The following is a 27,357-nucleotide window of genomic DNA, read 5'->3' on the forward strand; positions in this document are numbered from 1 at the left end:
ATTGAATATAATAAATATTAATGTAATACCAACGCGGACAAAACAGCAGGTAATAGCTAGCAGGCATATAGAAGTACACATCGCCCGAAAGAAACCTGACAGTATATATAGCTGGGCAATGTGTGATTCAATCAAGTGACCAATCTTACTGACCACAGCCCTGAGGGAACCTTAGGACAAGACGGATTGGAGAAACCTGGTTTAAACCGCGACCCAGACTTTTGACCCAGATACGACCTTGAACAATGAAAAACACGTGCGAAAAGAAGAATAAAATGGGTCAAATACAATAAATCATATACAAAAATTTGTTTATATAAAACTGTGCTCTCGGTGGATTTCGTACAATTTGACTGAGACTAAAAAAAACCGGTGTAGATTCAATTATGTTTAATGCTACAATCCCAAAACCACTCAAAGAGTGCGTGTGGGTCTTTCAAATAAGCCGAAATCACCCAAATAAGCGCGACTATCAATTTGCCAAAAATTTATGGTGAACGCCATAGAACTTACAACCGGCCGCATCAAATTCACCATGATACTACCATTATTCAGACGGCCAGCCTTATCCTTAAGCAATTTAAAGTATTCTTCAAAGTCTTACAATAATTTATTATTTGAAACAAAACAAATCTTTTAACTATATTTACAATACTATGACTACATAAAATCAAAACTATCATTACATGGAAAAGTACCAAGAATACTGACAGCATTTCCGCGTTGGATAGCTGGGCTGATCCGTTGAATATTAAATATAATACAAATATTAAACATAATATTTGTCTTGATTATGTTTCGTTATTCTTCGATTAAGCTTTGCGGAATAACCCGTTGCGTTAGAGCGACATCCTCAGGTGTCAAATTTGTAGGTGTTTGAATCCCGCATCATCTATGAAGTTTCGTATCTAAAAAACCACGACAGAAATTATCATATTAATTACGTCGAAATATCGGAGAACCTCAAAAGTCCTTGAATGACGTTAATAAATAAAATATGTAAAAATATTCAATTAAGTTTTCAGCAACGACCAACCCTACGGACAGCCTGTTTGCTGGGCTATTGTGAACTCGAGGTCATGAAAGTGGGCCGTTCAATGTTCGCGCGAAACGAGACTACGGATGCATACGTAACATGCTACATGAGATACATTATTCGTGGCAACCCTATGTGAAACTTGTTTTGTCTTTTATTTATATTTATCAACAAGTCATAGCGTATTAGAACAAAAGGAAATATTCATATTTTATGATTTTTTTAAGTTCACTACCTACCCTTTGTGACGTTTTGACGTTTTGACATTAGAAATATGAACACAAGAGTTTTAGTGATGGTACCAATGATATTATATATATGGAGGCTAGAGGCAAGTAGAATCATCTGTTTATATGAAACTCTGTCCGTCAAAATGCATTAAATTAGGGTGGCGCTACATCAAAGAAAATCTTAATAGAAGCGCCAAATTTAAAATAATGCAAATTTATCTAGCTAGACGTTTTCTCATAATAACTCTTAAAGGCTTTATTTACTACATTTCTTTGTACAACGTAAGTTGTTGAAATTTTTACTACTTAACTACTTTATTCGACAATAATATTAAATTTCATAACTTTTGAACTGTTATTTACTACATAAACTAGAACACTTTTTCAACTTTTCTCCCTTTAGAGATTTTTTTCACATTTCTGCCTTTCTCTTTCGTTCATAATATTTACCCTTTGTGTATGTGTTTTATGAACGATGCGGGACTCGAACCCACGGCCCCCGGCGTTCCGTGCCGGTGCTCTAACCAACTGAGCTAACCGTTCGAGTAACGGATCATTATAAAATGTTGTATGCTTTGTTCAACTCTGTAGATGAAGCCACAACCTGAAAATTAAAAAAAAAATATATATATTTTGTATTTCAAATTTTATTTGTGTATCAATCCTAGAAGTGAGGGTTATCACTTTAAAAACGTAACATATTGTTTAGATTTACAAGTGCGACATCTCAAGTCAATTTCCTAATATGGAAATATTGGGGTTGAGCAGGTTATCAACTGTAAACTAGATCCTGTAGATGAAGCCACAACCTGAGAGCTGAACAAAGCATACAAGATTTTATAACGATCCATTACTCGCACGGTTACCTCAGTTGTTTAGAGCACCGGCACGGAACGCCGGGGGTCGTGGGTTCGAGTCCCGCATCGTTCATAAAATTTTGTTATTCAAATTTTATTTGTGTATTAATCCTATTGTGGCAAATTACGCGGTGATTCAGGCCCGTAGCTAGTGAAATTACCTAGGATTTGACATCTTATGTCTTTTTTTATGACAATTACGGGCAAGACCAGCAGGACGTTAGCTGATGGTAAATGATATGCCTTGATAAGCTTTGAGCAACGCTATAATTGCGCTTGTCACCTTGAGACATAGGTCTCATTTGCCCAGTAATTTCATTCCGGCGCCCTTCAGACTGAAACAATATTTTTTACACATTACTGCTTCACGGCTGAAACAGGCACCGTTGTGGTAGCTACCCATAATCTAGCCGGCACTCTGTGAAAACAAGCTTCCCACTGGTAATTTCTCAAAGTGACGAGTACAATTGTAATCCTGCTCAGAATATTGGGTTCAATCAATAATCCTATCAAATCATAAAAAAATACGTAAAATATTGAAGTCCACTCTTGTGTTGCGTAGTGAAGGCCTGATTGTTATTAATTTATTATTACGCTCAATAAACCATCACAAGCTATTTGACTAAAAGGCGTAAAGTCCTCTGAAACATGAATTACTCTGTGATTATAAAGCTAATCTAATGAATTAATGCAAATCCCTGGTAAGTAAGCCTTCCCACTTATATTATTAACCGAACCAATCAAGGTAATTAACCCTCTACGTGCTCTGATTGGATTAAATCTAAATAAACGTTTCAACGGTCACGTTAGCCCCTAAGTCGAGTCGATCACTTCCACCTGTTCGTGTTTAATAATAATACGAGCAGCTGCCTGCGACTTTACCCATCTTCATTTTAGCTAACATGCAATGGGAGGCTTCTTTGGATATTATGAAGCGATGGATGGATGGAAGGGTGAAAGCATTATTGTATTTCAGTTTAAAGGGTGCCGTAGCTGGTAAAAATACTGGGCAAATGAGAATTCACATCCTGTCTCAAAGATACGAATGTAATTATATCAGGTACCATATATATTTGTAGTTATAATTAATATTTATTGTTATTTATGGATTTTCAGGCATTCAAAGTCCATAAAATATCCTAATTATTCTGTAGTAGTAAATCTAAAAAGGTTAATTTAGGGCAGTTCATATAACAATAATTTTATTGTTCTTTTAGAAGAAATTATAGACAATGGAAGTTCTTCATGCTGTAATTGAAATAAAACAGCCGTTATTATGTGGCATTGTATTGCTTATTACAATCTTTTATCAGTGTTCATCCGCAGCGCTGCAGACTCGAGTAAGGCCGCAATCATTCGCTTCGCTGAGAGTATTCTGACCGGAAAAACCTCTGCAACCTCTATCTACAAGTTTCAGACGCAGATACTTACATATCACAAATATTTAATGGAGGCCAAGATCTGATAAACAATCCATTTGGTATTAGAATAGAAATGACATGGTTTAAGATTCATTATTATTCACTACACTTAATGGCGATGGTTGGTCCACCCGTCATGCAAGGCGCTGCTTGTGGTGGCTGGATGATCTCACCGGGAAATCTGTTATATGTCCTTTTTTATTTATTTAATTTTCATTATTTTTTTATTTAAGTTACTATATTTATTAATATATAGTTAATAAAATACTCTCATAATGTCTTTATTTTATTTACGGTATGTGTGGATTGATGCATCTACTGTTTTGTACTTTAAGTATGTACTCAATAACTATAACTATGTTTTTACTTATTAATTTACATTTTTTTGACTTACTCGTGTAAAGAATTTAGTAATTGACGTTTGTGTATTTTGTTGCATCACTTCACATATATTGTAATTGAAATTATTTGTAAAATTAAATTGAAAATAAGCCTGACTACAACCTGTAATACCAATCTGTTTTGAAAGAGCAACCTCAGAGTTTCTTGCTTCTTCTTCTCTAAGGAAATCTGTCTTCCGATGAGCTGTATGAAAAAATGACATATTCAAGTGTAATACAATTTACCTACGAAATAAAATATTTTTGATTTGATTTAAATAGTTATATTAATAGATTATCTCTCTCGATGTTGGCTTTTAAAGGGTTACTGGTATTTCGTCACTGTTGCAAGTACCATATATGCGAGTTATTTACGTAATTTTGGTTAATGCCGGTTTAACACAAGCTTAACCTTTACGGCGTTTTGCTACATTTACACACCAAGTCACTAACGGAATATTGTATGTGACGTGGGATTTATATGGTTTTACAAGCGGAAATAGACCTACCTTATTATTCAGAAATAATTACATACAAGCACATCATTCACTTTATATTATATACATTATACTTTATGCTGCTCTTGATAATATTATGTTATTGGGGCTGACCAGGTTGCCATGGAATTCCAGAGGAATTACAAGCATTACCTTCTTATTCCGCGAACCATGAAGCCATCATCAGAAGATTTATCATACTATAGACCAGGGTGGATAATTTGTAAAACCAAAAAATATGTTAAATATCAAAGTTGTAAGTTAAAGACAGGCTTACAACAATGATATTATAGTATTAAGGTAGATATGTCACCAGCGCGCCGAAAATCAATCGCCTAAATGGAGTCAATTGGTTCCTTTGCTCGTAGTCACTCTCTCGATACGAAAACTGTACACACGCTTTTGTTGTTGACAGAATTGCTTACAATTTGATATAGGTACAACATTAAAATGCCGTCTTGTGTTATGGAAAGATGCACTACTTACGAAAGTAAAAAAAATCATAGAATTACATACCACAGTTAAGAAATCATCAATTATAACATTTTATTTGATTTCATTATTTATCTAACAAAATAAATATGCCGCCGCCAAGCCGATTATAGATTAACGTACGAACAGAAATGACGAAATATTGTTGCGGGATGATCGAGGTAGAATATTTTAGGATATGATGTAAAAAAGTCGTTGTTGCAGTGAATGTAATACGAAATGTAATAATTTTTAATAAACAAGTGCGTATATAGGTAGCTGAACTATCAAACTACTAAAACAAGTTTTAGGGTAGGTAGCTGTTGTAGACAGTGAGTGCTATTTCTTTACGTAGGAGTTCTTTCAGTAACACTGCCCTTTCAGTATATCCCTTGCTAACTGCAGAAGAATCAATGGATCATTTTCTTCACCCATTACCTTATTGTAATAAACCCTCAACAAAAAGACATTCACAAATAATATAAGATACTAAAAATAATAATTGTAATCTTAAAACTTTCGGTTTTGTTTTGGTGTCTGTATGTTTTTTATTATTTTATGTATAAATAATAATTGATATCATCAATGTGGCTATATATTATAATCAATATTAAATTATTTTTTTATAAAATCAATGACACATTATGTACCTAATTTCAATGCAGTTTTACTACTTTATAGCTTTTACTACATGAACTCATGAATGAATCGTAGTTTAGGCATAAATCACGGTGTACGGTAACAAATCATATCTGATGAATTAACTGTATTTTTTCTATACAAATACGAAGCAATTAGCAAATTAGATTTATCTCTTTTTCGCTTGCGATAATTGCATTTACTATCCTTCTTTAACGTGTGATCGTAAAGTAGTGTGCTATTGCAATGTTAAATTATTCATGTGTGCGTTAGTGTATCATTTTCAAACACCGACTGTTGTCTACGTAACCTTTCTATACTTTTAAATATCATTGGTCTAGAACTTTTGTTTTTGCACTCCTTTCACATAAACTCAAAATTTATGTGACATATTCAAATAACCAAGATTTTGGTTTTTTATCTTTTACTTACAAAACTTTTTATTTTTACCTCTTTATATCCTGGATACATTACTGCAAAACTACTGTATATTTTTGATTGGAAATATTTATTTTTTCTCCTTATGTTGCTTAATATCAAAAAAAGCACCCTAATTTTCAATCAAAAATTCTCAATTAAATGATTCAGTTTTATATTCATAAATCATAATCCTTTTTACATTTATAAATAGAATCAATTAATTGATAAATATTTACGCTGCTACAAAATAACCGCTATGAATTATAACCGAAAGTAATTCTGGTTAATAATTTTATGGGCAACCTTTCTCTAATATATTGCGTACTCCCTCTATGTTACCATAGAATTAGTTTTATCAAAAAATAGATAGCGATAAATCAAATAAATAATATCAATATTTACATAGAAACTCTTTGAAACATACTACGTGGTACATATTATTTTCTACGTAAGTTCCTAAAACACTCATATTCAACGTCACAGTGAAATTGACAATGTTTTATTTAGTCCAGTTTTATAAAATATCAAAAAAGTAATACTATTTATTTCAATTCGATAAAGAAATAAAAAACCACTATAACAAACATACATTTCTGTACTAATTATTACCTTACTAGCCAATGCAAGTTGGGAGTTCGAAATCATCAAAATATACTGAAGAACGATCATAACAAATGGCCATAAATTCAAGCACAAGATCAAACATTCACCAACATTCCGAAGAATTTGATGTCCCTCTTGAAGTATTTAGAAATAATACAACAGCTGTAGAAGTAGTAGTGAAAAATGTTACAAATAAAAATGAATATCCTAAGAAGGACACAATAGGTAATGTAAAAGAAATTGCACGATTGTATAAAGATATAGAAATTCTAAAGGCTAGCGTTGATAAAGCGAACCAAAACTTAGACAGGAACCGGAAACTTTTTGGAACAGTATTGAGTCAAATACAAAAGCAATTAGAAGTTGCCAATCAAAGGGAGTTGAGAGAACAAACAAAAAATTTGCTACTGCAATTGGAAAAAGAAAAGTTGAAGACAGAATTGGAGTCAAAGACAAATTTAGTGATGAAACTGAAGAGAGAATTGTTAAGTGTGAGACGTTTGTTTAAGACAATAATCAAGGAAATGCAAACTTCGGAGAAGTATAATGAACTCATATCAGATAACTATCAAGAATTTGAATCCTGAAATAACTTCATAGCAAACGAGTAATGTAAAGCGAAACGAACGTAATGATTTCCGACTAAGTACGAACTATTAAAGAAATGAGGTTTTATAGTAAGGGTTTGTGTCTTATTGAATATGATGTTAAGCGCTGCAGTTCTTCAGATAACTAGGGACAATTTCGACTCAAGTACATGGCCTGAATTTATAACTAATTCTATTAAACATTTTAATAATTCAACTATATTTTCAAGTGAAAAATTCTTTAGCCACATTGGGCACTTTTTGGTAGAGAAAAATCTAATGGGTTCGCCTCACCGACATGCCTATGACTGGCGGACGCGATAAATAGTAAAAAAATTATATAAATATATATAGTTCGACACTTTTTTTTTCACTTAGGATGCGTGAAATCTCGTGAGTTCGCGTCACCGAAATGCTTATAGCTATATAGCTATAGGTATATCTGCTGTGGGTTATATTACATTTAGAAAAATACGGATCCTAAATAAAAATTGCAATAATATGACGCAAGGTGTGAAAAACAATAGCCATAAAAAACTTTCATCTCGTGCGTTGCGGAAACTTTTGATGATAAAACAAAAAAATGTTGAGTTTTATAGAACATCGATATCTACAAAAATGTCCTTATTACCATATTATGTCCAACTACTGTAGTTATGCCACTAGAGGGAAATGTGAACCATTACCCAATCCATTACCTTCATGTTTAGTTGCCCTTTTAATGAAGTCTTCCTTTTACAATTTTATGCAACCTCTAATTCCCCCCTCCATTAAATACCTTCTCTCCCAACTTTACACTCCCTATGTAAATAATTTATGGAAATATTAAGCAAGATAATAAGCTGTAACTAACACAGTAAATATTCTATTAAAATAGCTTTAATTTAAAAAATATCTGCGATTTTCTTTAAAACCAAATTGATTATATAACAGTAGGCGCTTTTTTTATGGTTCTCAGTCGTTGATCTGGAAACATCGCACAGGGAAGCTCATTTCATAATTTGGTTGTACGTGAAGGAAAGTTTCTTGAAAACTGTAGAGAAACGCCGACAGAAAATAGTGTCTCCGGCACCGTAGTATAATACCGTATAATACCGTAGATAAAAATTGCATGCAAAAGAAAAAAACTTTTCTAACAATAATGATAAGAACAATTATCATTTATTTAAAAAGGCCGAATTAAATCCTCGTTCCACCCGATTACCGGATAGACTGGTTTATGGCCACTGTCCCCGAACAACATTGTACTTTTTTTACGTCCTGCCCATAACAATACAGTGCCACGCAGGATTATAAAAAAAAAAACAAAAATTCTGAGCGGCACTACAACTGTGCTCGTCACCATGAGAGAGAGATAAGTTGTCAAGTCTCATTTGCCCAGTAATCTCACTAGCTCCGTCGCCCTTCAGACCGAAACACATTACTGCTTCACGGCAGAAATAGGCACCGTTGTGGTACTCATAATCTAGCTGGCATCCGGTGCAAAGGAGCCTCCCACTGGTTAATTAAGAGCCACGCATGTGCATAAAATTATTCAATCATCTACAGCTACAATTGAAAGACCACAGAAATAATTTTCTGGACTCCCGTTTAAATGATTAATGGACATTTTTTTTAAGTGTTAAGGATTTTTTTAAATAATTAATAATAATATTAATAAGTAAACTTTTTTGCAAGCTAATTTAAATAAACCGAATATAAGAGACTACAATAAATTTAAGATATAATTATTATATATATATACTGTATTCGACGCAATAAATAAATTTCATTTTGTTTCATAACGGAGATACAGCAATATAGAAAAAAAAATTCGTCCACGTTATCATCTGTGATACGGGGTCACTAACTACTGGTATTAGGTGAACATACATACATACATATATTCCACTTTTTACATTTAGTTGGCGATGAAATTATAAAGGGTATGTACTATCGTTTTGCTCTAGCCCAAGAATTAATAGCGTAATACAGTCTGTGAAATAATAAATAATTCTTAGCATGCCGAAAGGCAGCGTTATAATAATGTTCATCAATAAAATTCGTTCGTCCTGCGGTATAAACTTACCGTATTTGTCTCATTTGAAATAAGTTTAACATAGAATTTAAGTAATAATACATATTTAGAATGATTACTAGCTGACCCAGCAAACATTGTATTGCCGATATGAAAATCGCGATACATAAGAAACTGTTGATCGTTGATGGGTGAAAATTTGAAGATGTATGTATTTTTTAATGCTGACTCATAATCCAACAAATTTAACAAAAAATGTCAAAAAATTCACAAAAAAAAATATCGTGTGGTTAACATTTAGGGGGATGAAAAATAGATGTTGTCCGATTCTCCGACCTACCCAATATGCACTCAAAATTTCATGAGACGAGAATTTTATATATTAGATATATCTAAATGTAATCCTCGTAGTCACATCGGTATTTATAAATATAATAGTACATACACGTACCTAAACGGTCAGTAACGCTGCTGTAATTCACCTGGTACAATAAAATGTGGGCAGCAGTGATCACTTAACATCAGGTGCCCCGACCTGTTCGCTGGTTTGTCTTCATACTGCCAAAAAAGTAAAAATAATTCGAGATTTATAATTGAACCTCTCTTAGTTCAAGACAGTATGAGACTGTAACTCCATATGGAGTGAGCTGGAAGATCGCTTATAACTAATTCTAGTAGGCGTTATAAGATACAAAATAGCTTTAAGGGTAAATGTCTTCACTTTCATAATAAAGTCCCAGCAACAGTTGAGGCATTACCTATAAATAAATTTAAATTTTTATTAAAAAATGGCTCTGTCGTAAACCCTACTACTCCACAGCTGAATATCTGATTGATCGGACAGCCTGGAACTAGATTATGATTATAGCAATAGCAATGACAGACAATATTGTATATAATATTAAAAAGAGCGCAAAAAATTAAATACTGGGAGAATTTCTTGCGACGCTTCTTTTATCTCAGAGCGCCATTTGTTTCCGAAGCGGTAGTAGTATCTAGTATATTAGAAATGACATCAAAAACAATTCTAAAGGAATTAATTTTGAGAAAATAAATGTTTTTAATGCCTTTTTCTGTCTTTAACCTATAACGCATAAGATTAATTTCAAGTATGTTGCATTTAAAAGGTTTCATAACATAAACTCATAACTCCAGTACGTCTTTAAAACATCTCGCTAGTATATTTAATCGCTTTACTTGCTGTTCTGAGCTTCTGAAATCATGCGTTGATTTGTGATTCCTTTCACCAACTACCTCGCCCCCACCACCCCCCAACCCACCACCTTGTTGACACATTCCAGTTTCCACTTTCCACCCCAGTCGCTCTCCATATTCGGCGCACGGAGCACGTCTCTAGCTGCCTGCTTCTTCCATGTGCTAAGTGATAACTTTCCTTATTTACTGTGTTCTCTACGGATTGACAGTTTTAATATGTTTTGCAATGACTTAAGGCTGTTCTAAGTTTGATTCAGGTTAGTTAAATATAATTCAGAATATTAACCACTTGTATTTATTTTTTAATTTGTTTTTAACAACTTATTATTCTCGTTTTCTTATTAATATATAGAGATATCATCTTACTGTTGTTACGGACGAGCTTGGGGTTCACTTTGTGGTAAATAATCATCTAATAGTATATTTATTATTATATTTTTTATTAAAACCATAACGTTGAATTCTTCACGATTCTCATGCAATTTTGTCTACATGGACATCGAAAATTTTTAATTTGGCATTAAATGTTTTTATGTGCGACCTGATTAAAATATAACAATGAATATTATCCAAAGATTTCCACAAATATATCGATAAAATTAGCAAACGCACAAATTAATAATTGTTTTGTGATCTATTTATTAGCTTAACTAAGAATAAAAATATGATAGTAATTTTTTTTAAACATGATTTTAATCGTTGAGTAGTTTTCGTGTGAAAAGATAATTCTGTTTGTAAGGTGTAGAGACATTTGAGTCAACAATAACTTAGTGAATTATCAGAACCGAAGAAGTATGCAAAACTGCTGCAGTAAAAGTTTACAGAAAGTCGTTTGCTTACTTCAAAACGGATACCACTACATATTATAAAACAGTTCTCCGCTGCGTCTGTCTGTCTGTCTGTTTGCGATAAATTCAAAAACTACTTTTCCAATTTTCATGTTGTTTTCATCAATGGATAGCGTGGTTCTCGAAGAAGGGTTTAGTATAGAATTTGTTAAATTTTTGTATACATTAGCGATATTTGTTGGAGTTATCGGAAAAAAATAAGCCGTCCGTCTGGGCCGTCAGCTTTCAACGAAAACGCTGTCAGGCGTCAGCCTCTTAAGATATAACAATGGTGAAATTGTGTTTTATATAGGTCTACAGAAATATCCGCGAGGGCATATAGTCTATCTCTTTAGGATAGAATAACATACTATACCCATTTTAATACTTTGAAAAGTTGGCATTTATAAAGCGGTAATGTGAAAGCTGTTTACACAATATTATTCACTATGATTTTAAATAAGTTAGATATTTTACTCTTCTATACCATATTATAATTACTTTAAAGTTTATATGATACGATCCTCCCCTCCACCGTCTTGCCTACTACAAACAAGGAACGACAGTTGAAGGGAATTGTTCAGAAATAGGTCATTATTAAGTAATTAAATAAGATTACAACATTTTTTCCGAATATAATATAATAATAATAAGCCTTTTTATTTCTTGTTAACAATAGTTTTTTTTACAGTAAACACCAATTTACATTGTATTTGTAATTTATTTTTGGGTATTTTTTAGTAATGTGTAAGATTAAATTAAAATATAATATAAACAATTTATGGATTAACAAGAACCCCTGTATGAGTAAAGGCCTCCTCCAAAGATGCCCAATCTTGTCGGTCTTGTGCTATAGAGCACCAGTCTATGCCAGCTAATCTTTTCAGATCATCTTCCCAGCGGGCTAAGGGTTTTCCCCTTCTTCTCTTGCCTGAAGGACCTTTCCACTGGGTAACTCTTATGGTCCACCTTCTATCAGCCATTCTCGCTACATGTCCAGCCCATTGCCATTTCCGCTTTTGGGCGAAGGTCAAAGCGTTTGTAGCTTTGGTGATGCCTCTTATCTTTGTGTGTCGTATTTTATCCATTTTATTTATGTTTAACATGCTTCGCTCTAAGCCTCTTTGACATGTATTAATTTTATGCGCAGCTTCTGTAGAGAATTTCCAGGTCTGGCTACCATAAGTTAGGCTTGGTAGTAGACATGTGTTCATAATTGTTCCGAATACTTACATCATATTTTTTTTTCTATTGTCAGAACAGCGTCTTTCGAGTCGGCTAGTGCTAAAATAAAATAACCCACAATATCTTTCATAAACATGTATCGATCGGTCACAAACTTTTATAATTTTATATTCGTTACAAACAGATACACATACTGATGTGGGAATGGACGAAGTACTTTAGGCTCATTTGAAATTTAAACAAGGACCAGCTGCAAGAAAGACATAGTAAAACACCGCAATAGGCAAGTCCCAAAGTATAAGTAACGATTTCGAAACATTTTTGAAGTGAAGACTTCTTGATCAGCGGCACTTTTTGGTAGGGGAAATTCTAATGGGTTGGCGTCACCGACATGCTCATGACTGGCGCACGGGATAAATAAGTAATAAAAAAATAAATATAAATATATGATATTGCCAGACATTTGGTGAATTCTCCGAGTTCGCGTCACCGACATGCTTATAGCAGAATACCTGTAGCTATACAGATGACGTAGTGTGCAACGTTAGTGCTATGTATCGCTTAAGTGGAATTGAATGGATTTAGATTTATTCCGACAAACTGTAATGTGTACGTGAAACATTTGCTATTGCAAATAAAAAACATTTATTACTTTTACAGAGTGTTAGTTTAATACATAAATATGAAACAATTTAAAATATAAAAAGCTTATACGAAGTGATCTCCTTTGGCTGCAATACAGTACTTTAAACGTTGAGGCCAGTTATAAATTGAATTACGCACTATTTCCATGGGAAAATTATTCACTGCCAATCGTACGGATTGTTTTAGGGACTCCAAATTACTATGGCGTTTAGAGCAAGCCATACTCTCTGAAACTGACCATAAATCATAATCCAGCGGATTAAGATCGGGACTAGATGACAGCCAGTCTTCAGCTCTGATGAAGTCCGAAACGTTCGTTTCTAACCAAGACTGCGTTGAACGAGCTTTATGACCCGGCGCCGAGTCTTGCTGGAAGGACCATTCTTGGTTATTGAACATGGTGTTGTTAAGTGGCTTCACTACCTTCTCAAGAATGGTATCTTGATACACTTATGCCGATTTTTTGATACCTTTTTCATAAAAGTATGACTCAGTCACTCCTTCATAGCTAATACCCAACCAAACCATCACTGAAGTCGGATAGTGCCCACGTTGCACTCTGTCGACTAATTGGGAAGCTTCCTTAGAGATTTGAGCATAAATAGGGTCATAGTGTGCATTGTTAAAATAGTGTTTTTGTTTGATTAATATATTATTGACAATAAGTTTTAAGAACAAATTGAAAGCAATAATATGATTTTTTTAAACATTATGAAATTTTAAATTTTAGTACTAAAAGTTCTATGTTTTCATTTCTATCGGCAGTCTCTACAACTTTAATTTTTTTTCCATATCTCTCCGCAAGTCATTACCGGACTGCAATATTTAACTGGCATGTGTTCTTCTGTACTTTAGGAAGTACCTTAGGTCATTTAATCTAGGTCGTTTAATTAATTTAGGTCGGTTAATTTCCTAATATGCAAATATTGTGGTTGAGCAGGTTATTAACAATAAAAAAAAATAAAAAATATAAAAAATAAAATTCGTAGACAGTCGTTGAAATACTACGCTCAATAGGGCGTACTCGAGCCAGTCTCGAACTTTGCTGATAATTGAAAATAAATTGCCGGGTTGCGTAGTAAAACTTTGTAAAAATAGTACTACGAGATATAAAAAAGACACTGGGATCACATATCATGAGTAAGTATTTTGTATTTTATTCATTTCAATGTAATATGACACGATGTATGATGCTACGCACACAATAACAACTAATAGTTGCCGCAATCAAAAAGCTGTTGTTCTAATTGGAGCGCAGCGGAGACCAATCCTTAATCTAAGAAAGAAACACTAAAATAGTTCCTTCCATATACATATACTAACGGTTATCGGTAGCCCTCTCATCGGTTGGTATTGATCTATCAGTAAAATATCGGTGTTTATAGAAACAGTTATTAAAACGTCGCGTAGTAAATATGACTGGGCGTGCCAAAATCTGTTTATTTTTTATAGGAACCGGCCATAAGAGAAATCGAGTACAACGCCTAGATTAAGTTTTCATCAAAAGATTATTATTAATTAATTCCGTATTCTAGTACAACATCATTTAAAATGTATGCTTTTCATAAAAATTCATTCATTTCCAATTTAAATATAATTCTGTGAGCTAGTCAAGTTTATTAAATAGTTGATTAGGTTTTGAATAGGAATATTTGAATAACTAATTTTCTTTTATGCCACGTTTGCCGGATGCTACAACGCTGTAGTAAACACAAAGGCAATGTAATTACGAGATAGAATTTCTGTGCATTTCGAAATGTAAAAGTTCAGTTCAGTACAGAAAGTTGGTATAAAGTATTTTAACTAACTCACCTGTCCCTTTGAAGTGGTAAATAGGTTTATAAAATATGCATTTGTGAATATTGTTCTACTTAGGTCACACTAAAAGTTTTGCGTAACTTAAAAAAACAACATGTTATAACCAAAATATTATATTAATTGCTTTTCAAAATACTCTCATTTACATTTTCTCCTTTTTTTCTCCGATCGAGCCATTTTTTTAAAACAGGAGGACCAAAGATTTGAAGGCATGTTTTCTATGTGCTGATTGAACGCTATCACTGCCTCTTCGGAATTGGTAAAAGTAAAACCTCTCATCAAATCATTGATTTTGGAGAAAACTCAGAAATCACAGGGTGCTAGGTCGGGGCTATGTGCAGGATGTGTGACGAGTTGTACTCTTTCCGAAGCTAAAATGACTTAGTTTTGTTGGCCGAAAAAAAATGCGATCATTTTTTTACAAACATTTCTCGCCTGCCTCACTTTTGTTGGCCTGTTCTCATTTTCAAACACCCATTCACATGATTGCTGTTTTTTTCGGGTTCAAAACAATAAATCCACGTTTCGTCTCCTATGACAATGTCATAAACAGCATTAGAATGTCCGTGGTAGTACTTCATTAGCAACTGTGAGCACCATTCCACTCGAGCCCGCTTCTGCTCCGCTGTCAGTTCATGAGGGATCCAACGACAACAAAGTTTCCGAACTTTCAATTCTTCGTGTAAAAATTTCTAAATTTGGCTCATACTAATCTATATATATAAAAGATAATGTATGTTTTGTATGTTCCCTAATAACTCCCTAAACTATTCGACCGATATAAATAATAAAAAATCATCGCTCTGAAGTCTTTTCGACTTAATTCCATTTTCATTGCGTACGTAGAACTTTGATGTGTGGTACAAAACAATTGACAAATGATTTCCCGCCAATTGTTTTTTATTATTAAGAAGGTTGCAAAGTTTCAAAAAATATAATATTCGAAATTCAAATAGTTCCGATTAGCTAGAAGTGCAAAACTTTTAGGGTCCCCCATGTGTTCATATTTTGTAGTGACGGGCCCAATTTGTTTTGAACCGAATCGGTATATACTTCGGCCGAACATTCGTTAAAAATAAAAATTCAGCCGAAGTTCGGTTTCCAAGCTTTCTCTGGACTTTCATTAGCAAAAACATCAGACGCGTGCGTTTTTGTTTACATATTTTAAAATGGTTGTATTCTCAGGTGTTTTAACGAGAAATATTAATATTTTCTAGTAGCAAGTCTTAAAGGGCTTGTTTTATTTAATAGATATGACAGATTTTTCTTCAATAAAGTGCAGATATTTTTTTTAGTCTTTCTTTGTACTGAATAAGCCGAACTTTGGCCGAATACTGGATACTAACTCCGGTGTAAGCCGAATGTAAAACGAAATTTGGCTCATCTCTAATATTTTGTATTTATAAGTGAAATAAAATAATAAATCTTTATTCAGATCGGTTTAACACATTTTAGTTAAACACAGTTATTCATATCAAGTATATTTCTCATCAATTTTTGTATTTTTCTTGAAGCACAATTTAACATTACTTTAGTTCATCTATCGGCCGTTACTCTATAACCTAATGAGATTTTTCATTCCTCAAAAGCAGGGAAAAATAACCTTCTTCATCATGTAATACTGAATTCCATTGTAATTGAATCTCCCATTGTTGTTAAAAAAAACGAAAATGATGATAATAATGATTGAATTATTTAATTTAATTTAATTTACTATGTTGTAGTATGTATGTTAAAATCTTAGATTAAGGATTAGTCTTCGCTGTGCTCCAACTAGATACCGCAGTGATAAACACAAAGTTCGGCAAGTACGCCCAAGTGGGCATACTCGAGCCAGTCTCGAACAATGTTCACAGTGACGTTGACGTGCCACATGTTATGTTAAACTTTGTTAATGATTGAAACTGCCGGGTTGCGTAGTAAAACATTGTAAACATTTTACTACAAAAAATAAGAAAGACACTGGGATCACATATCATCAGTAAGTATTTTGTATTTTATTAATTACAATGTAAAATAACACGAAGCGTATGTTACTAAATTTGAAAGATGCCGTAATAAAAAAACTTTTGGTCTTAGGTAGTGCGGTACCTAGTTGCAGCGCAACGGAGGCCAATCCTTAATCTAAGGTTAAATTTTTTTTTAAAGGTAAAGAAGACGTAATTACAAAGATAAAATTTACCTGTGTCAATATTTATACAAGATTACTAAGAATGTAATTATTAAATTCATCGTACCGACCTTCTAGGGCAGATTGTTTTCATAAATAGTTCATGTAACCGAACTTCTAGGGCAGATTGTTTTCATATATTGTTCATCAGCATTGTATTTTAAAAAGTCTGGAAAATATTACAACAAGCAGCGATCTTTCCAGTTAGTGTTCAGTGAATAAATAGCTGTACAATGTGACATCTCGCGTAGAACAGCGTTATTCGGAATGACGAGCCATGCGGAAGTACAGCAGGCAGGGCTGTCAACAGTACCATTAATTAAAAATGTGTATTGTATTTCGGTTTGACATACTATTATTATAAAAGAAAAAGAAATTCTTATAAAACAGAATTAACTACTTCTGCTCTGTGTAGGTATAATGCAAGTATAGCTCCTATGATATATCATCTAGACGTCCTATTTATTCTTAACAAGTTTTTCATTTTTGTGATATTGTTTTCATTTAGTTGATGCCGAATATTTGGAAGGAAAATTAGAAAAGTTCTTTATCATTTCGTCTTGAACAGTCGCACTCAAGTACATTGTTTTATTAAGCTTTCTCGATTGCAAGAGTGGTTAATTCCAGACGTACGCTTAACTTAATGCTTTCATCGACTCGTTTGACGAAGAGTTCTTGAATAAGTTTTTTTTTATTTTAGGGATAAAGAGAAACGTGCAAGGTCTTCTCTTGTGAACATTTACAGATCCATGTGTAGTGAATTGTTACACGTAAATAACTGAAAAGCGGAATTTTAATGTAACAATATGGTTATAATAGAGAAAGAATGGAGAAGAGGATGGGAGGGATGAGACAATTCACCAGGCTCCTTTGCACAGTATGCCGGCTAAATTATGGGTACCCCAACGGCGTATTTTGTCGTTTCTGGCGTGAACCAGTAATGTGTAAACAAAATTGTGTTTCGGTCTGAAGGGCGTAGCTAGTGAAATTACTGGGCAATTGAGACTTAACATCTTATGTCTCAAGGTGACGGGCGCAATTGTGTTGCCAATAAAATTTTTGGGTTTTTCATGAATCCTGAGCGGCACTGCATTGTTATGGGCAGATCAATAACCATCAGCTGAACGACTTGCTCGTCTCGTCCCTTATTTATATAAAAAAAGGACAAAGGTAACACTGAAAGTGCTTATAACTAGCTGCTTACAAACAAATTCAATGACAATTTAAATTTCAAATCGGAACTCTTTGGTAAATTGCTGCATGGTTCTACCTTTCCTTTCCTATTTAAAGGAAGAAGAATGAAAAAAAGCAATTTGGTAACGTGATGTTGAAATTATCTGAGTAAAAGAGAATTATGAAGTCATAAAATAGAGGTCTAAACTACATCAATAATATTTTTACCCATAAACCTAACGGGGGTTTTGAGGGTTCCGTAGCCAAATGGCAAAAAAATGGAACCCTTATGGATTCGTCATGTCTGTCTGTCCATCCGTATGCCTCTTTTTTCTGAAACTATAAGAACTATAATGTTGAAACTTGGTAAATAGATGTATTCTGTGAACCGCATTAAGATTTTCATACAAAAGTAGAAAAAAATTTTTTTGGGTGTTCCCCATACTTAGAACTGAAACTTTTTAACAAAATTTTTTTTCATATAACCCATAATATTTTATTTTCCTAAACCTAATAGTTTGCGTGAGAGACACATCCAAAGTGGTAATATGTGTCCCCCCCCCCTGTAACTTCTAAAATAAGAGAATGATAAAAATAAAAAAAATATGATGTACATTACCATGCAAACTTCTACCGAAAATTGGTTTGAACGAGATCTAGTCTTGTAGCTTTTTTTAATTATCACGGATCCCTTCATGGGCGAGTCCGGCTCGCACTTGGCCGCTTTTTTTCTTGTAATGGAGTATATTGAAAAAAGATTTAAACATTCTTCTTTTACTGTATTTTGGTTTGAGCTGATGGTCCTGTTACCAATACTCTATACAAATAAAACTAAAACTTGAATTTATCCGTCATTTATAAATTAGCGAAAATTCGAAAAGTACGTGTAGCACGTCAAAGGATTCTAACGTTATTTAAATTTTTAAAATTATGATTATTTTATAGTCTAGTTAACAACGAAGTTATGATAGACTTCCATTGTCTTTTCATGATGAAGCTCCAGCACTGCTACTACTTACAAATGGTTCCATTGAACACATTAGTCCAACTGTGATGTAGAAATTTCACGCATGACCTGAGTGAGGGAAGTCCTCCGACGATGACAACTGACAACTTCATTTCTGTACAGCGCATAATAAAGGCTGATAATAGAGTGACTTACGAACAGATTCGGAGAAGCTAAGGCATTGGCATTAGACAGGTGCATAAATCCTTACATGAGCATTTACGGGTCAGTCAGCTTTATACTATAGGGATTACCAAAAAAGGCTTCGCGTAGATTTGTGCGAAAAGCTAGACAACTATACCGGAGGTGCGTCGAATATTGTATTTAATATTATGCCAGTTGGTGATAGTTTAATATATTTGTTTATACGCATTGAGAGTATCCAAAGAGCATTACACAACGACTTGCATACATTAGTTCCTACTGGATTCTCTCATAGACACCCGTACCAACAGCGTTTTATTGCTCGATCGGAGCTCTTGCCGGAGTAATATTTCTTTACAAACTCTTAAACGGTCAAGCACAATGTATTAACCTCTTACAGAATATTAACATTGAAGTTTCATATTCATTCCCAAGGTTCAAAATCAAGAGAATCTTCCAAGTTCCTTCTGTAAAAACCAATCTGGGAGTTCAGTCAGGCAGCTCTCGCTCGAATTCTTCGCGAGTACAAAAAGTTAAACGATTCGGTAGTGTTGTTAAACACTTAGCTGATACTAAATCTGCATTAGTCAAAAAAGTAGTTTTTCTTTTTTTTTCGTCTCCATTATTTCAATTAATAAGTTAATTTATAATTTGTACTTTCATTTCTTATTTTGTTTTTATTATAGCGATAGTAAGTAATTAGGGAGTTTTTTTTTAATTTTTATGTTCACCATAATTGTCCTATACTTTAGAACAACTAATTGTAACTGGTGCGCTTTAATAAATAAATATACTGTTTTGAACCCGAAACTAAATGCCATCCGCACTTTTTCAAGATTTGTCAACAAAAGCAAGAAGTGAATAGCCCTCAATAGTGCTTCATCATAAAACTTCTACTACGTAAGAATTAAAATTCGATATCAGCTGACGATATTATTATTTTTTTCCCTCACCCAGCACCGCGATGGGAATAAAAATGACGTAGTAATTTTATTTTTATTGCTATCTAGCATCTGCATTGACTATAACTTTTATCTCCTATTATTCATTTGTATTGTATTTTTAAAGATAAAGATCTCCACAACGATCGGTCCTGCGCTGCCCTTATCCAACATATTCCGGCGATTTTGACCAGATCGTCGGTCAATCTTGTGGGGGGCCTTCTAACACTGCGTCTTCCGGTACGTGGTCGCCATTCGAGGACTTTACTGCTTCGATTCGACTGATACTATAAATAAATACATTTCATTTATTCTATTCTAATCTCTGTGATAATGTATGTTCATAGGCACATAAGTGAATTCACTAGAAACTGTCATAACCACCAGGAACAGACATAAACTAATAATGCCTACTACTCGGCTAAGTCTAGTTAGTAAGTCTTTTGTGGGCGATGTATATGCTTTTACAACAAGATCCCAGAAAATGGTTAAAACAAAAGTATCACGTTATCCAAAAGAATTGTTAAAAAACGTTTTTATGGTAAAGGTTACTATAACATAAATGACTTTCTTAATCATACCACAGATTGCGAATGGAGTGAGTCAGGCTATTAAATAATAAGTTTAATTGTACAATATTACTTTGTAAACATATTTTTTCGATAAAAAAAAACCGCTGAATTTGTTTCGCGCGTTCTTCTCAGGTCTGAGGCATTCATTTTGGAATGGGTGGTACTTTTTGAGTTTCAAAAGTGATGTCACATCCTATTTTGAATAAAAATATTTGAATTTTCGAAAGCTTTAACTATCTACAATAGTTGAAACGTCTACGTTCCTGTCTCAATAGTTATAAAGCTTTTAATGACAGAAACTTTCCTCCACCTTATTATTATAATGATGTCTACCACAGAGGTAGAGTCCCCCTACATCCGCCCAATCCACTGTATTCTTATAATTTATTTCAATATCAAACACGAGATTCATTTCTAAATCATATATTTTTTTATCTGTTTATATTATTTCTCAAAGGTGTTTGAACTACGTTATAGCTTCCATAGTTTTTTATCGCCTTAAGACGAAGAGTAACCAGAAAACACGCAAACAAGGTGTTTTTAGACAAGATTTGTAGTGAAAATATAGCTATTTTTAGCTATAAACACTACTTTATCCTGTTACACATACCCTTAAGTCTTACTTGTAGGTTCCTAATGCTTGCTGTTAGTTAAACTTAACACTACAGAGCTATTATGAATTACCAGTTTTGTTTGCAGTTAAACAAGTTTTTTCTCGGCATGATGCATGTGTTTTGTATACTGCTCTCATAAAAGTTGTTCTTATAGCTTAATCTTTTTTGTGTTGGTACATTTATTAAGATTAGTAATCAATAATGAGGATTGTAAGCAATTAAACTGTTTGCGTCTGTTAAAATGTTAAATTTTCGACGCAAGAATTTTGAAGATATTGGCTTTGTTACATAGGAGCCGTGAACTCATATCGCTCAAGGTCGCCGGCATTTAGTGTCGTCTTAATGATTAAAAACAATTTTTAAGTTTGTCGCTATTGATAAATGGTTTTAAGTTAAACATTTTCCAAAAGATTATGAATAGTTAGCAATACAATCTATCGGTCAACTTCACATACAAACTTTGAATAACATCGAAGGAGAGAATCGTGTAGGTTTCCTCACAATATTTTCCTTCATCGTAAGAGAATCCAGTAAACGTACATATACATTACAAAACTTAAACTTGACTAAAGTATAAAATTGTGATGTTAAATTACTTACTTATGTTATAATTAACTTTTTGTCAATACTAATAGGTATATTGATTCCGGTATTTTTTTATTTTTCACTTTTAAGTTGCACAATACGGCAATTGACTAAGGATTATATTTAAGTCTACACATATTAACATGCTAGGATTTTTTTTTATGATAATAAGGGACGAGACGAGCAGGACGTTCAGCTGATGGTAATTGATACGCCATGCCCATTACAATGCAGTGCCGCTCAGGATTCTCAAAAAACCCAAAAATTCTGAGCGGCACTACAATTTCGCCCGTCACCTTGACACATAAGATGTTAAGCCTCATTTGCCCAGTAATTTCACTAGGTACGGCGCCCTTCAAACCGAAACACAGTAATGCTTACACATTACTGCTTCACGGCAGAAAGCGTTTATTTTGTTAGAGCCTTTTCTTAAGTTGAAATTTCACATATTTTTTTGGAGGGTAATATTCTTTTACAAAACACTTCAAATTTGGTCTCACTGGGTCTTACATCTTTATGCCGATTGGTCACATGGGTAAATTAAACGGTAGTTTGGTGTCGAGACACTTGGCCCATGGGCCCCAGAATCGCGGAGAATGTACAAAGTACTATCTACGTGCCTCAATAGGTCTACTGGAAACCCAAGGGCTGGCAGCTATTTTGGTCAACGGACCTGCCTATCCCTTCAACGTGGAAATGTTTTTTTTTAAATGAAAATAAGGGACGAGACGAGCAGGACGTTCAATTAGAATTCAGTGCTGCTCAAGATTCTTGAAAAACGCAAAAATTCTGAGCGGCACTGCAATTGCGCTTGTCACCTTGAGAAATAAGATGTTAAGTCTCATTTGCCCAGTAATTTCACTAGCTACGGCACCCTTCAGACCGAAACACAATTATGCTTACACATTACTGCTACCCATAATCTAGCTGGCATTCTGTGTAAAGGAGCCTCCCACTGGATTAATTCTTGTTACACTTCCTCGTCATGATAGTTTTTAATTCATGTAATCATATTAAGTATTTCAAAAAAAATAAACTACGTTTAAAAAAACCGACTTCAAAAACTGAAAAGTATCAACTAACTAAAAATTTAATTTAATACACCTCTTATGCAAACCTTTACCTTTAATATTAATAAAATAGTATTATTTATATGTGGTACCTATTGATAGGTATATAGTCTATAGTCTTTATATAGTCAGTGCCAAGCCCTGAACAAAATAAAACTTAATATTATAAACAGCTTACTTACTGTAATTATTTAGGTTGTCTGGCCACACGTGTCTGTCCGCTTGGTTCTAGACGAAGCTATACCGCTCAAAGTCACGCGTGGCGAGTGTAGGTACCTTTATTAGATTTGGCTTGGCACCGACTTCAAAGCTATCAATATTGTAGCACATACAATGCCGGTGCCAAGCCAAACCGTAATTTTCATATAAATGTTCATAAAGTGAAAACTACTGGGCCAAACTGTGTAAAATTTTTATGGGACCAAGAATTACGTATCTCAGAGTAATCGGTGTACATACATAAAAAAAAACCGATCGAATTGATAACCTCCTCCTCAAGTCGGTTAAATACAGTTATAAGCATTGAATAAATTATTTAAATTAAGCTTTTTACCTTTATGCCGTTCTGGTGTCGACATTTAGCTGGTACTGTACAAAGTATGTACAGTAACCCTTATCAACGCGCGGGGATTATACTGTCCCAAATGATCTCCAACTTATACCAAATAATAATGAATTAGGTGCCTTTTCCATATTATTTGTTTTTTATTTATTAATTTAAGATGACGTGTAATAAGTAAATGTTTAATTTGTTTCAGTTACTGTTCGCCTCTTCCACCACACACCTTCATAATGTTTTCTCTATGCCGACGCTACAAAGACGAACACGGTGAGTGCCTTATTATAAGACTGTTCTTTTTTTTTTTTTTTTTTTTTTTATTACTGAACCAACAGCACACAAAAATTAAACTAATAACAAAAATATTATGCGATGGCCGACTGCCAATTACAGGTTCACAGTATTTATGGTATAACATTTAACGCTCTAATTAAACTATGATTAAATCAAAATAAAAAATAATTAACTAATAAATATAAAGGTGTGTATGAGTGTATGTGTGTATGAGTGTATGTGTGTATGAGTGTATGTGTGTATGAGTGTATGTGCGTATGTCTTAAGTCGTTTTCAACTCTTCGATTACAGTATACTTAAAATGATTTCCTTTTTGAAAGAGCTTTTAGTATGGACGAATATATCTGTTGGTAAGAAATGTTTATTATAGCAGCTAAGGGTACGGCAGACCACCGAATTCTGTGCATAAATAGAGTGAGTAATTGGGACATTAAAAAGGGTGGTATGCCTTGTACGCTTATTCGGGATTCTAAATTGCATGAATGAAGATGTAAGTTCGGGGCAGTCAATTTTGTTGTTGCACACGTCATACAGAAATAACATATCGAGTAAAGTTCGCCGGTCTTTTAATTGCATTAATTTATGTTGGCTACAGGATTCCTCATAACTAGAACTATAATGCTGAAGGCGATATTCTAATACCTTTACAAATTTTGATTGTATATTCTCTATTTCATCGATATATATCCTATAGTATGGGTTCCAGATATTACAGCAGTATTCTAAGACGCTACGAACATATGAGAAATAAAGAACTTTTATACACTCTAAACCTGAAAAAGGTTGACTTACACGTATAACGAAACCTAGATTCCTGTAAGCTTTTTCAGTTATTGCAGCAATGTGATCTGACATTGACATTTTTGTATCAAACACTATTCCTAAGTCCCTAATGCTATTCATTCGTGTTAAAGGAACATCAAGTAATGTGTATTGGTATTCTAATTTATTTCTTTTTCGCGTAAAGGTGATTTGAAAACATTTAGTTACATTGACTCCAATACGGTTGTCATGATAATAGTCACACAGTCTGATCAAATCACTCTGAAGGTTTATTGAATCTATTTCAGTCTTAATGCGAGCGTAAATTTTAGTGTCGTCAGCATACATAAGAAATTTAGCAAACTGGAAACAGTTGCCAATATCATACAAATAAGATAAATATAGTAATGGTCCCAAAATTGACCCTTGTGGAACTCCAGAAGGAACATCCACAAGGTCAGAACGATGACCAGCCAAGACCACAGCTTGCGAACGATTGTACAGGTAAGACTCCATCCAACGAAGAAGATCACCACGAATCCCTAGTTCCTGCAACTTGCGTAAAAGTATAATATGGTCGACTCGATCAAACGCCTTCTCAAAATCAGTATAAATTACGTCAATTTGATAACCATCATCCATTCCACGCTGAACGTAATTAGTAAAAACAGCAAGATTGGTATTAGTGGAGCGACCATGTATGAAACCATGCTGCTCTAGAGGTAAGTGACGAATGATTATGGGGTACAGGTAATTGTGTGCTACCCTTTCCATTAATTTACCTAACGTATTAAGTATTGATATAGGCCTATAATTTTCAACAGATGCTTTAGACCCTTTTTTATGTATTGGTACAATATTAGCAGTTTTCCATATTTTTGGGAAATATCCTTCAAGAAAGCAGCGATTAAAAATTAGTGTTATAGGCGCTGATAGTGATGCAGAACAAGCGACCAGAAATCTTGGTGGAATTTTATCACAACCCGGGCCTTTTGATGTATCAAGAGTTTTTAGTAATTTTTTTACCTCGTCAATCGTAAGTTGAATATTGCTGATTGTATCATGACAAATAGACCGTTCCTCTGAAAAAACTTTATATTGCGATGCAGGTGAAACAAAATTTTTGAAGAAGAAATCATTAAAAGCATTACAAATATCATATTGATTTGAGATAGTCTCATCTTTTAAAGCATCACGCCAGGGTAAGCAGATTTATTATTTCTTTTGGATTTAACATAAGTCCAGATTAATTTAGGTGTAGATTTTATTTTATCCTCAGAGTTCCTAATATATTCTGAATAGCAACTTTTTTCAACGTTTTTAACACGCCGACGTAATTTAGAAAAGGAAGCATAGTCGTTCGGATTATTGTATTTTTTCCATAGATGATGATATTTTGCTTTCTCTTTTATTATATTTATGAGAGCATTAGTGTACCACATAGGATATGTGTAAGTGTGCGAAACAGTTTTATGAGGTACAAATTGCGATATCGATTCATACAATATGGAGTAAAATTTATCGATCGCGTCATGCAGTGGTAAGCATTCAAGCGAAGTCCAATCGTAATTAGAAAAAAAGTAGTTTACAGCATTATACCTTATTATATAAATAACGTTTCGTATTGGTACGTTTTATTGACAGTAATACGATATCAATAACACAAATATCAATTGCAGGGTGGAAAATATCCTCTTTAACTAAAGGTGATTTTGATTTATTGATAATTAAAGATGTATTGGAATAAATTAAGTCTAGTAGGTTGTTATGAGTATTAAAAAAGAAATTATATTGAATTAACCCAAGAAATGCTGTTAAGTTTAATAACTCCGTGGCAGTATTCTGGATAACGATGCTTCCTTTTTTTAGTACAATAGGATGCCCCTGTTTCCAATCAATACATGGCAAATTAAAATCCCCTGCCAGAATAAAATGATCATCAGGGTGAGAATTAAATAATTGCGATAATATCTCGCAGAGTTTCTGTATCCGTGATGGAAGTATCTGGTTAGGAGGAATATAAGCACAAATGATATTTAAGTCACATAGTGAGCCTAGAGTGCGGGCAGGAATAGATATGCACATACATTCCAGATCTTCGTGTTCAAGGTCAAAGCGCCGGCGAGCACCGAATCGCTTCGCACAAGCAATTAATACTCCCCCACCAAACGCATCACCACTCGTGGTACGGTCACGACGAAATACGTCGAATCGCGCAGAATCGCATAATTCCGAGTCTAAAATACTAGGACATAACCACGACTCAGTAATAAGTGCTATATCTATTTGTGATATTGATAGGTTATTAAAAAATATGTTTGTCTTTGTCCGCAGTCCTCTTACATTTTGATAGATTAAGTTTAATCCTATATTTTGCCTATTCAGTGTGGAAGACATAATGAATAAATAAATAAGTAATTATTTTAAGCATTATCACGTAAAAGTTAATGATAAATTGAATAGAAAATAATGATTTAAATTTTATTTGTAATTTTATGTAATTATTAGTTGATTGTAACCGAGAGTTATCAGCACTAACTAATATGTGACGGGAATATAATATATATACAGTATCTACTATCAGGAAAATAAGTATATAAAATATAGATACAAAACTTT

General features: G+C 33.6%; 2 protein-coding genes across 2 annotated transcripts in view; both read left to right on the forward strand.

Moving 5' to 3' along the window:
* Window positions 1-6,439: 6,439 nt before the first annotated feature.
* LOC126966109 (uncharacterized) lies at window positions 6,440-7,141 on the forward strand. The gene has a single exon (XM_050809984.1). It carries the CDS (start codon window positions 6,626-6,628, stop codon window positions 7,139-7,141), a length of 516 nt encoding a protein of 171 aa, XP_050665941.1. The 5' UTR covers window positions 6,440-6,625.
* A 3,344-nt stretch (window positions 7,142-10,485) lies between these two features.
* The window catches only part of LOC126966177 (uncharacterized), a 104,255-nt gene continuing 87,383 nt past the window's right edge, over window positions 10,486-27,357 (forward strand). The window contains exons 1-2 of the mRNA XM_050810135.1: window positions 10,486-10,630; window positions 23,882-23,952. Of these exons, the coding sequence (XP_050666092.1) occupies window positions 23,916-23,952 (37 nt within the window). The 5' untranslated portion in view covers window positions 10,486-10,630; window positions 23,882-23,915. The remainder of the gene's footprint in view (window positions 10,631-23,881; window positions 23,953-27,357) is intronic.

This window comes from Leptidea sinapis, chromosome 9 (genome assembly GCF_905404315.1).
Source record: "Leptidea sinapis chromosome 9, ilLepSina1.1, whole genome shotgun sequence".
NCBI classification, from domain to species: Eukaryota; Metazoa; Arthropoda; class Insecta; order Lepidoptera; family Pieridae; genus Leptidea; species Leptidea sinapis.

Coding starts and splice junctions, on each gene's coding strand:
- LOC126966109 (XM_050809984.1), top strand. CDS start 6,626: ATGGCCATAAATTCAAGCACAAGATCAAACATTCACCAACATTCCGAA.